Here is a 12,477-nt window from a genome sequence, read left to right as displayed (position 1 = left end):
AACATTAACAGAAGTAGTAATGGTGGTGATAGTGATAGTAATGATGAGAATGATATGATGATGGTTCTCTAATAATAACTGATATTTATTTTTGCTTAACTGTGTGTCAGGCACTGTGCTAAGTTCTTTGCACGTGTTACTACATTTAACACTTTCAACATTGCTGAGGTAGGTTCTGTTGTCTTCTCCATTTTTATAGATAATGATACTGAGACACCCAGCGAAGATAGGTAATTTGCAACACAGGTCAGTGGAACAGTCTCTGACCTTAGGGCCTGTACACATAATTAATTTAGACTTTGTGAAATTACTGATTTTGCATGTCAAAGAGGATCAACTCTCAGCAATTTTGTGTGGTTTTATCTACCAAGTTAAGCTATCTTTGCTTTGTTCTCTAAGAAGTGGGGAACTGTATTACATACATTCTTATGATTATCATTTTAAAATTTTAGTTAAACCCTACTATTTCAGAAAAATTTAAGGGAAAGATAGTCTAAATGATAGCATACTGTTGAGGATGTATAATTTCATTATTTTTCTATTTAATCTTAAATGTAGTATTAGCTTGTATTTAAGAAAAACAAGCATAGACAAGGTAAATTCTAACAAATGTTATGCAGTGAAAGTAAGTTCTAGTCCTTAGAGGTAACTGCTATTCCCCTTTATATACAGAACTTTTCAGAACTATTCTATGTATAAGCACATTAGGACCCCGTCCCTGCCATCTATACACAAATAGAAAAAATTATATATACCTTTTTACTTTGCTGTATTCACTTAATATGTCTTACAAATGTGTCATATAAAGCCACCTCCTTTTTAATGAATGAAGTATTCGGTTATGTGGATGTATCATATTTCGTAAGCCAGGCTCCTACTAATGAATGTTTAGAGCATTTCGAGGTTTTTGCTTATTGCAATTTGACGGCAGTAACTACTCTTATATTTATATCTTTGTCCATGTGTCAAGAGTATTTCTATAGGTTGATAATCTAAAATAGCGGGATCAAAGGATACATACATTTTTGATTTTGAGAGATATTACAAATTTCAGAGATTTTTCCAGTTGTTACTTCCATTAAAAATACATGGATGTCTCTTTTCTGCTATATTTTTCCGCAGCATAGTGTGTTACAAAGCTTTATGATCTTTGCTAATCTGAAAGACAAAAAATGTTATTTTGCTAAATTGTGAGTAAGGTTGAGCATCTTTTCATATATTAAAGTCATTTATATTTTCTTCCCTTTTGTAATGTTTATTCATATCCTTAAGCTTTTTTCCCTGTTAGAGTACTGGTTTTTTCCATATTGATTTATAAATGTTCTTGGTATATTAACAAAAATAACCTTTTGATGTATGTTTTTAAAACTTTTTTTCCAATTGACTGTTTATGTTTTGTCATAACATTTATTACAGACTTTGAGTATCCTAACATAGTAAAATTTATCAGTGTTTTATTTTACAGTGTGTATGGCTTTATGACCTAGAAAGACCTTTTTGGTGCAGAAGTTATAAAATATATATTCCTATGTTTTCTTCCAGCATTTTTATGGTTTCAGTCTTTTTTATGTATGATAAAAATCATTTATAGATCTAAAACTTACTTGGTATAAGGAGTTAAATAGGGATGCAACTTAATTTTTTTTTCTCGGAAGAATACCTGGTTATTATTTAAAACCAATTATTTAAAAAAATCAGCCTTTCCTTACTGATTTGAAGTGCAGCCTATATTGATGTGTTATGTTCTCACATGTCTTTGGGTCTGTTTCTGGATTCTATTCTGTTTCACTAACCTATTTGTCTAATCATGTACCACTGCCAAACTCTTAATTATCCTAGCTATATAATGTTTAAAATTTGGTAGGCCTTGTTGCCCCTACCTTTCCTCTTCTTCAGAATTTTCCTGGCTATTCTTGCATGTTTGTTTTTCCATGTGAAATTTAGAATCAGCTTGTCTGGTTCTCAAAATTATCCTGTTGACTTTTTTTTATTGGGATAGTATTAAATTTATAGATTAATTTTGGAAGAATTGACATCTTTACAATATTGAGTCTTCTTGTCCAGGAACAGGGTATGTTTTTAAAATTTTATTTGACTCCTTTTATGTCTTTCAGTTGGGTTTTCAGATTTTCTTTATGTAGGGATTTTATTGTTAAATTTATTCCTGGGTACTTTATCTTTTTAGTTGTTTTTGTATATAATAGCTTCTGTATTTTTTAGCTCATTATTTGTACGTGGGAAAGTTACTGATTTTGATAAATTTGTCTTACAATATGCCAACTTGCTGAATTCTTATTTCTGGTCATTTACCAGGTGATTCTTCTGTTCTAGAGATATTTAATCATATCTGAAAATGATAAGAATTTTGTCCTTTCCTTTCTAGTTTTATATGTCTTATTTCTTCCTCTTGTTAATTTCATCTGCTAGTATTGCCAGGTGTTAAATAATAGTGCTGATAGCGGGCATTCTGTGATGTTGGTTCTCAGTTTGAGATTTATATTTATCATGTCAAGGTGGTAGCTGGCCATGTTATCAGAATTAACTTTCCTTCTAGATTATTATTTACTTTTACTTTCTTAATTTATGAATGATGAATTGGATTAATAGATTTGCCAGTATTGAACTATCCCTGCCTTCTGGTACGAATCTCACTTGCATCCTGATGTATTGTGTTTTTTTTGGATTCTGTTTGTTAATATTTTATTTGGAATTTTTCCATTAGTACTTGTAAATAAGATTAGTTGATGACACTATTTTTGTTAGATTTTGAGTTAATTGCTACCCTGGCTTTATTACTTTTCATGTATGTAAAACTGTAAGTTAACAAATTTTATTCGTGAAGATTTTTAGGACAATAGTTTTAAAACTTTTTGAAGTTGGAAATGACTTTTATAGCATGATCTTTGCATGTGTATATAAATTAACAAAGATTTAATGGCAGCACTTATTCCTACTCCTTATAATACAAGTATAATACTTTGTTATGCCGTTCTAATATTTTCTATCCCATTTATTTACTTTTAAAAAATGTAAAGTGTAGCCCAATAAAAGGTCACAAACTGGAATTTGAAAAACGCTTGCTTTGGTTCCTGTTTCAGAAAATAGTGTAATTAATTCATCAGTTGTTGATGTATAGTTGCTTCATGAGATGATTATGAAAGTTATTTGTAAATTCTATGGTACTTTTCATATTGTATCATTTACTGAGTTTGATTATCACACTGCCTGGCATATAATAAGTACTCCATAAGTATTGGCTGATTTCTAATAGGTCTGAAAATTTATCCTTTATAATTTTTTCTTTAATTGGTTTAGCAAGTTTCCCTTTGATGTTGAAAATGTTTTTTAAAAAAATCTAACCTAGACCATCCCAAATTATGAATTACTGTTGTGTGAAACAGACTACTGTTTTTATGCCACAGGTATATAATTATGCAAATAAATATTACATTTTTGCATTCATTTTGGTTTTACTTACCGGTTTTTCATTCCAGGAATGTCAGAATCCGAACAGGCTCTTAAAGGTACTTCTCAGATTAAATTACTCTCATCTGAAGATATAGAAGGGATGCGACTTGTATGTAGGGTAAGAGTTATTTTTTTGCCATGGGGTAGGAAATGTTTAAGCAGTACTTAGACATGAAGTCAGTGGTTTGCTGATTTATAAAGATAGCAAATGTTATATTGTTAGACTGACTAACCGTGCTTTTTTTTTTCTTTAACTTTTTTTTGAGACTGAGTTTTGCTCTTTCGCCTAGGCTAGAGTGCTGTGGCGCGATTTCTGCTTACTGCAACCTCCGCCTTCCGGTTTCAAGCGATTTTCCTGCCTCCCGAGTAGCTGGGATTACAGGTGCCCGCCACCACACCTGGCTAATTTTTGTAATTTTAGTAGAGACGGGGTTTCACCATGTTGCCCAGGCTGGTCTCGAACTCCTGACCTCGTGATGCACCCGCCACGGCCTCCCAAAATGCTGGAATTACAGGCATGAGCCACCATGTTCTGGCCTTTTTTTGTATTTTTAGTAGAGATAGGGTTTCACCATGTTGGCCAGGCTGTTCTCTAACTCTTGACCTCAGGTGATCTGCCTGCCTTGGCCTCCCACAGTGCTGGGATTACAGGCATGAGCCTCTGTGCCTGGTTTAGCCACGCTTTTCATTAAACTATTGTTAGTGTATAATTTTAGTCAACAGTTGTTTTCTTCTTAAAAGCCTGTTTCGGAATTAATCTGATGGATAGTCTATAGATGACAATCCTTTTCATTTATTTTCTGTATTCTTTTTTAAAAGAAACAAATTCTTTATGATATTTAAAAACATCATGTCATTTTATTTTCACAAGTCATCATAACATAGGACAAAGTTTAAGGTTCAGAGGGTTACGCTATTGGCCTTTTTGTGAAATACCTGTGATGAGTGATAGTAGTGGTTGGTACTTACCAGGTGAAATCACATATTTATTCTGAAGAAAATATAATACATTGGTATTATTCATTTAGATAAGATTCTTAAGGTTTCTATTCAGTGCTTTAAAGTGATTTGATTCTAATTTTGTTTGATATTCTGGAGAACTTTCTATTCCTATGACTTACTTGCTGTGATTCTTTGAGGAATTCATTTATCTTTTTTTGTTTTTGAGACAGGGTCTTGCTGTCACTCAAGCTAGATAGAGTACAGTGGCACAATCATAGATCATATAGATCATAGCTCATAGCTTACTGTAACCCCAAACTCCTGGGCTCAAGCTGTCCTTCCACCTCAGCCTCCTGAGTAGCTGGGATCACGGGCGTGTGCCCACTACACCTGACTACTTTTTTTTTTTTTTTAAGAGACAGGATTTCACTGTGTTGCCCAGGCTCATCTGTTCCTTTTTCTTTTCCTCTACTTTTCCCCATTATAGAAATGAGAGAAGACTACCTCTATCATTTGATGATTGTTTAGATTACTTAGGATGTATATTTTCACATAGAAATCAGCCAAGCTTACTGCTGCTTGCTCGTTAGCCCAATTTTTATATAAAATTTATCTGTTTTTATGTATTTACATTTTATATATTTTCTATAAAATTGTAATATTCAAGGGGAGATTAAGTTTTACCAATCTTCTACAAACAGTTGAAGGGGTATGGATTTCTATTTCTGTGTCTTTTTTTAATGTATTGTGTTCCTTTTATACAGCTTGCTAGAGAAGTTTTGGATATTGCTGCCGGCATGATTAAACCAGGTGTAACTACTGAAGAAATAGATCACGCTGTACACTTAGTAAGAACTTCACTTTTTTACTTTGAGAAATTTTGTTACATTACTTGATGCTTTGAACTTAAACATTAAGTAGACAAATTCTGAGTGTCTAAGGTAACTTAGGTAAGTTCATTTGAAAGCAAATTTTTGCTTTGTTTCAAATATGGAAAACATTCAACAGTCATTATTCCCATCTTTAAGAATCTATAATATTAAGGTCTGAGGTAAGCTTGAAAAATACCTTGTTTCTGAAACAAGATATTCATAATAAGCATTTCAGTTGCGCTTTTATAAAATGATTGATTTTATCTGCTTTAAATAAATCCTGCCACTACAGACATCTAATATTCTGAAATAAAAAAAAAGAATATAACTTCTGATGGTAGATTAGTTAAATGTTTCCTTTTATATCTATAGTGTCAAGGCAATGAACAGTCCAGATAAATATTTGTAGTAAGTATAGGGATTAAAAATAAATAAATAAAGATTGTCCATCAGAGAGAGACCTTAAGACTTTAGTAGATGAGTGTACACATTATATGAATTAAAAAGAAATGAGTGATAAGTAGTTAATATATGGAAAGCAGATCTCAAACATGTTCTAGTAAACAAATGCAAATTACAAAGGCCTAGTAAATTTGTATTTTTAAAGATGTTTCTATCCGTTGCTTGTGTGGAGTGATGAAACTGGTCCTCTCTTCTGCTTGGTGATGGTATTGTAAATTGGAAGAACCCTTTTGGAAGGATTTGACCATGTATCTTGAGCTATGAAAATGTTTATAGATTTTTTATTCAGAATCTTACTAATCCTGACTTTTGGGTATTGTTTCATATGTTAGTATAAGATATATCATATGCAATAATAGCATTTTGAGTATGTTCTGTGGGCCAGGTGCTCAAGTGCTTCTTTTACATTAACTCGTTCGTCTTACCAACAACCCCTTGAGGGTAGGTACTGTTGTAATCTCCATTTTATAGGTAAGGAAACTGAGGAGGAGAGAGGTTAATTAAATTGTCAAAAGTTACATGACTTGTAAATGATGGAATTGGCATTTTCAATCTAGAAAGTCTAATTCTGTATGCTCTAAACTATTATTTGTAATGCTATGAGAAGCAGAGAAGTATATTCCTAAATGAGGGAAAAGCCACAAATGTAGTTATTGGTTGTAAGATTTTTTTTTTCTGTAATTGAGGAAATTTCACATTAATTTAAATTTCCAGTAAGAATGAAATTGCTAGTAAAATCATGGTATATTCTACATATTCTGCAAATGGTGTATTGTGCAACCATTAAAAAATATTAGCCTGAAGACTAGAGCAGGATGGAAACAGAAATTATGTATACTGTGATTACTACTGTGTAAAAGCATCCAGTAAAGTAAGACTCGTTATGGAGAGCAAACCATGTTTTTCTGTAAGAGTTCTTTTGTTGTTCCACTGAATGTGGTTATTAAAATGTCTAGAAGTACTTTACCATTTCTTAATTATGCTAGTAGTAGTCATTTTTGGGGCATAGTGATACAGGCTTGTTTCAACATAAAATTATAATTACATAAAAAATGCTTGTTAATATTTACTTAAAATATTATATTTTTACTTTGATATATTTTTCACAAGGACTAGTTAATTCTAAAGTAAAATCTTCATATGTGGTAATATTTATATATATATTTGTAATAGAGGTTGAGTATCCCTTATCTGAAATGCTTTGGACCAGAAGTGTTGTGGATTTTGAATTTTTTTGGATTTTGGAATATTTGTATTATACATAACTGGTTAAGCATCTGTAATTTCAAAATTTGAAATTCTAAATTCTCCAATGGGCATTCCTTTGAGTGTCCTGTTGGTGTTCAAAAAGTTTCGTATTTTGGAGGATTTCAGATTTTTAGATTAGGAATACTTAACCTGTATGTCATTTTAGTTTTCCTTTGTGCAGTTACCAGTAAACTGGTTTGTATATGTGTACCTGACTGGCACAAACCCTGTTGTATATTGTTTAAGATAATATCCACTACTGTTACTAAAATAAAATATTAAGTTCTTTATAATGACATGTGTCCAGCTTTTTTCACATTTTTCAAATTTTAAAATCTGTAATTTCATACAGATTTTTCTTTATATATTCCAAATTATTTTTTCTGTATTATAGGCATGTATTGCAAGAAATTGCTACCCTTCTCCCTTGAATTATTACAATTTCCCAAAGTCTTGTTGTACATCAGTGAATGAAGTCATTTGCCATGGAATACCAGACAGACGGCCCTTGCAAGAAGGTGACATTGTTAATGGTAAGAAAATATGTTACTTTCATCACCATGGGCAAAGAAGCAACAAAGCTTGGGGAAATCTGACAGTGACTTGTGTTTTCTTGACTTGCTTCCTGTACTTACTCTTTTTTCCTTTTTAAAATTCAGTGTCACTAACTCTTAAATCTATGGAAAGCTCTCTCATGGTTTTGTGCATTTTGCTTTTAAGATACTTCTGGTGTGATATGTTTGGTGCAGAGTGTATTTCTTTAATGCTTACCTCATATGTGATTGATTAGGTCAAAGATGTCAGTGAAATGTGGAGTCTAGTTTTTTTTTCCCCAGAAGTTCATTAATGGTTTTGAAGAGACCAGGGCAGGCTTTGTTATAGATACAGGAAAACCCTTTATAATATATGAAGACCTAAAGGAAAGCTGAAAATCTTGCAGAAGCGCCTTACTTGAGTGGAAGTAGCTTTAAAGACCCCTATGTTAAGCTGCCTTGGGAAGCTACAAGTATAGAGAGTGGAGGAAGTAGCTTAAAAGACATTATTCCTTTTCTTTTTTTTTGAGATGGAGTCTCGCTCTGTCGCCCAGGCTGGAGTGCAGTGGCGTGATCTCGGCTCACTGCAAGCTCCGCCTCCTGGGTTTTCGCCATTCTCCTGCCTCACCCTCCCGAGTAGCTGGGACTACAGGCACCCGTCACCATGCCCGGCTCATTTTTTGTATTTTTAGTAGAGACGGGGTTTCACTGTGTTAGCCAGGATGGTATTGATCTCCTGACCTCGTGATCCGCCCGTCTTGGCCTCCCAAAGTGTGCTGAGATTACAGGCGTGAGCCACCGCGCCTGGCCAGAATATATTAATGAAGGCTTTCCTAGATGGTATTTGTTTTTGTTTTGTGTATCATTTTATTTTTTGGAGACAGGGTCTGTCACCCAGGCTCGAGTGCAGTGGCGCCATCATGGCTCACTGCTGCCTCGACTTCCCTCGCTCAGGTGATCCTCCCACCTCAGAAGTAGACAAGACTACAGGCTCATTGCTACCATACTCAACTCATTTTTTGTACTTTTTGTAGAAGTAGGGTTTTGGCATGTTGTTCAGGCTGGTCTCAAACTCCTGGACTCAAGCAGTCTGCCCGCCTTGGCCTCCCAGAGTCTTGGGATTACAGGCATGAGCTACTGTGCCTGGCCTAGATGGTATTTTAATATTGATGAAATTAGACTCTTTGTTAATAAGATATCTTAAAGGAACTGCCTATCAAATGAGGAAGCATGAGCCCAAGTGTTAGAGGCTGCAGATAATTGACTGATTGTGATGCTAGCTGTGAATGATAGCCAAAATTTAACTATGACACAATTTTTATTAGAATTGCTACTGCTTTAGTTAGGGTATCTGTTCATAAAGTTCCATAGGTTTTGAGGCCAACCCTGTTTTTCATATAAACCCTGTTATTTTTATTACATGCAGAATGTGTGAGGTTTTTCAGGAGTGTATGTGTTGTGCTAGAACCAAAATATCTATATTGTGATGTTATAGGTTGATTTAAATATATGGTTTAAAAATACTCAATGTGCTCTCTAGATACATTATAATGGTATAATAGTGTATAGTATAATGGTAAAATAGTAATCTGTATTCTTAAACATGGGGACAAAGAGAAGAATGAATATTCACAAATAAGTGAAAAGCAAATGAGTTTTTAAAAAACAGGTGTAGAGCAGTGTAAATTTTTCTGTTATTCCCTAGCAGGAGTAAGGAACTTGTAAAAGATAAATGAAAATGGTATTTTGTAGCAGTGTAGCAAAGTCTTCAATTTAATGTTACTAACTCTAGTAATTTATCTTGCATGATTGTATCCCACATACATTTTTCTTTTGCCACAAGCGATACAATTTCTGTAAGAGTATAAAAACCCACTATCTGGCTTATGTTACTATGGCCATATTCCTGCTCTCCACAGTGAGTTCAGTTACATTACACTCAGGGAGCTTCTGTTGGGCAATAACTATCTATCCATTGGTGTCTAATTTGAGAATGCAGAAGTTATCTTTTTCATTAAGTTGCTAGATGCTGTCATGTTGGAAAAGCACTTGAATTTTGAAATGAAAATAAGTATGGTCTTTGTATTTGCACATTATCTTGCAGTGGACATCACTCTTTATCGCAATGGTTATCATGGGGACCTGAATGAGACATTTTTTGTTGGAGATGTGGATGATGGAGCACGGAAACTTGTTCAGACTACATATGAGTGCCTGATGCAAGCCATCGATGCAGGTCAGCCTCAGTGTTGAGCACCTATTGGCAGTCCTGTGCGCTGATGGGCTAGGAGTGACAGGGCGCCACAATTCTGTGCATTCCTTGTAGTTTTGCCCCTGTTCTACCTGAGTTAGCTTTGGGTGTTAGCAGTAATGGGTGAAAGGATGATTTGGGAATCCCTTGGTGGAGATAGACCAGATGATTGGTTAGCATCCTTTGTTTCTTCTGTGATTTATCTTCCCTTTCTTTGCCTGATAAATGAAGAGGAGTGTGCAGATGGTTTCTTAGTGCAACTTTTATTCTATTTTTCAAATTCTTTCCACTACATAAATATTATATTCTCCTTATAAAAAATTAAAACTGAAGATTATAAGTGAAAAAATGTGTGATCCTCCTTTATACTTGCCTCCCCTCTTTTCTTGTCTCTCTCTTCTCTCTGGAGATATCCCCTGTTACCATTTAGGTTTTTTCTCTCTCCTGTGCATTAATGCACACACGTATGTGTATGTGTTAAATTAGGTTAAATGGAATCATAGTATTTTTAATGTGTAACTGGGTTGTTTTTTTCAACTGTCATAGAGATCTTTTCAAGTTAGCATATGTACCTACAGATATATATTTACCTCATTCTTTTAATGGCTATGTATTATATTCTGTAGTATTACAATTTGTGTAACTATTCTGTTGGATTTTGGTGATTTCCAGATTTCTTGCTATTGTAGTAATGGGTAGGGGTGTATTTCTGGAAGATTTTTCTCAGGCTGTCTTTGTACATAATAAACAACTTATCGAGGCTTTTTTGTTTAATCAATATCTTATGGGGATAAGAGAAGGAAAGGGGCTGGGCATGGTGACTCACTCCTGTAATCCCAGCACCTTGGGAGGCTGAGGTTGGCGGATCTCCTGAGGTTAGGAGGTGGAGACCAGCGTGGCCAACGTGGTGAAACCCTGTCTCTCATAAAAATGGAAAAATTAGCCAGATGTGGTGGCGGGCGCCTGTAATCGCAACTACTTGGGAGGCTAAGGCAGGAGAGTTGCTGGACCTGGAAAGTGGATCGTGCCACTGCATTCCAGCTTGGGCAACAGAGCGAGACTCCATTTCAAAAAAAGAAAAAAAAAAAAGGAAAGGAAAGCTATTAACAGCATCTTGTTGGAGTTGTTAATAAATGGGCAAACAGCCTTCAAGTTAAATCTTTACCATTTCAACTTTATTATCCAGTGTACTATCTGCAACCCTCCCCAGTCTCCCCAAATCTTGATGTCATCAACAGAATAGTGAACAGGACAGAGTTCTTAGACAAACATACAGTTATCTCTAACAACATTGATCCAGTATTTTTATTGTTTTTAGTGCCTTCTTTAATGGGTATGGGAGATGAAATTTTTACTCAAGTTGGAGGAATGGAAATGATGGAATATGACATTTTTGTGTATCAGGTGAAATTTTGAAAACTTATTCATTGTTGATTATTTTAAAACGTTAATACAGGAGGTAGAATTGAAGAAATTTAATGTTTAGTTTGTCATTTGTGAAAGCTTAAGTTTGAAATAATTTTTAGAGTTTCTGCCAGATAATATAGTCAATGTTTCTATTCTTTTTGCTTCTCTGTGAATCAACTGAAGAAACAAAAAAAAGAAAAAAGAAAAAAAATGAGATAGTTAGAATGCTGTTTTATATGACGTATGACTGGAAGGTGCCAGTAGTTTTCAGGAAAGAATGAAAGTAGCTAGGAAAGAACGAAAGTGGCTTGATCTTTTTTGGACAGTGCTATGAATTCCTTTGTATAAGTCATTTTTGCCCCCCTTTTTGTCCCTCATTTTGCACCCCTCTCATTCCCCCAGGTAGAGGGTTTGAAAAGCTGTTGAAATTAGGCTTCTTAAGTAGGGTTTCTTCGTCTATGCACTTAGTGGCTTTTGGGCCTGATAATTTTTTGTTGTAGAGGCCTGTTCTGTACATGTAAGATGCTTCACGAGCATTCCTGGTCTCTACCCAGTAAATGCCAGTTATACCACACCCTGTGTTTGACAACCAGAAATATTAATATCTCTAGATACTACCCTTTGGGGCCACAGTTGGAGCAGTTTGAAAATCAGGGAAGACTTCCCCTGTCACTCCATGCAACATGGATTACAATTTTGTTCCCCCTCCCACCCCAGGCTGATAGGAAGGCCTGGATAGGAATGAAAGAAAATCATTATGAAAGTCAGCATGATTTTTCAAAACCAGAAACCTCCTTCCTTCTCCCTCCAAAATCAAGCTGGAAGGTACAGTTAAGAGCAAGTAAAAATGTTAATTGAAGTGATTCTTTGAGCTATTTACCCTGAAATGGATGGGAAAGATACATTGTATCTGAACCTCAGTCTGGGAATCAGATAGCTGAGTAGGAGAGTGTAGAGAGTTAAGGATCCCCAGAGCCATCTTGAGGTTCCCTAGGAGTCTTGACAGTGCCCAGCTCCTGAGTCTTAGTGTAAGGGAGAACCTTAATAGTGATGAGAACCACTTGTTTTGTTTTGTGTTTTATTGAAACACCAGTAAAAGTCATAAAAGCTAAACAGAGCAGAAAGTGTATATAGTGAGAAGTATCTTTCCTATGCTGTACCTCTAGAATTGTCTGTAGAGGCAGCTGTGGAAAGTTTGAGAACGTTTTTATGGGGATAAAGAAGCCCAGGGGAAGTAAGTCTTTCAGAAGTTGTCCAGGCTGAAACTCAGGACAATTCGTTACTTTTTGAACAT

General features: G+C 34.8%; 1 protein-coding gene across 10 annotated transcripts in view; it reads left to right on the top strand.

Moving 5' to 3' along the window:
* METAP1 (methionyl aminopeptidase 1) overlaps positions 1-12,477 on the top strand; it is a 112,482-nt gene that overhangs the window by 86,604 nt on the left and 13,401 nt on the right. For all 10 annotated transcript variants that reach the window (XM_031664411.1, XM_031664412.1, XM_031664410.1 and 7 more), the window contains 4 exons: positions 3,495-3,586; positions 5,175-5,258; positions 7,387-7,525; positions 9,630-9,761. In XM_031664411.1, the coding sequence (XP_031520271.1) occupies positions 3,495-3,586; positions 5,175-5,258; positions 7,387-7,525; positions 9,630-9,761 (447 nt within the window). The remainder of the gene's footprint in view (positions 1-3,494; positions 3,587-5,174; positions 5,259-7,386; positions 7,526-9,629; positions 9,762-12,477) is intronic.

This window comes from Papio anubis, chromosome 3, assembly GCF_008728515.1.
Source record: "Papio anubis isolate 15944 chromosome 3, Panubis1.0, whole genome shotgun sequence".
Taxonomy (NCBI): Eukaryota; Metazoa; Chordata; class Mammalia; order Primates; family Cercopithecidae; genus Papio; species Papio anubis.
The sequence above is the reverse complement of the archived record's forward strand: the minus strand, read 5'-3'. Positions and strand labels throughout refer to the sequence as shown.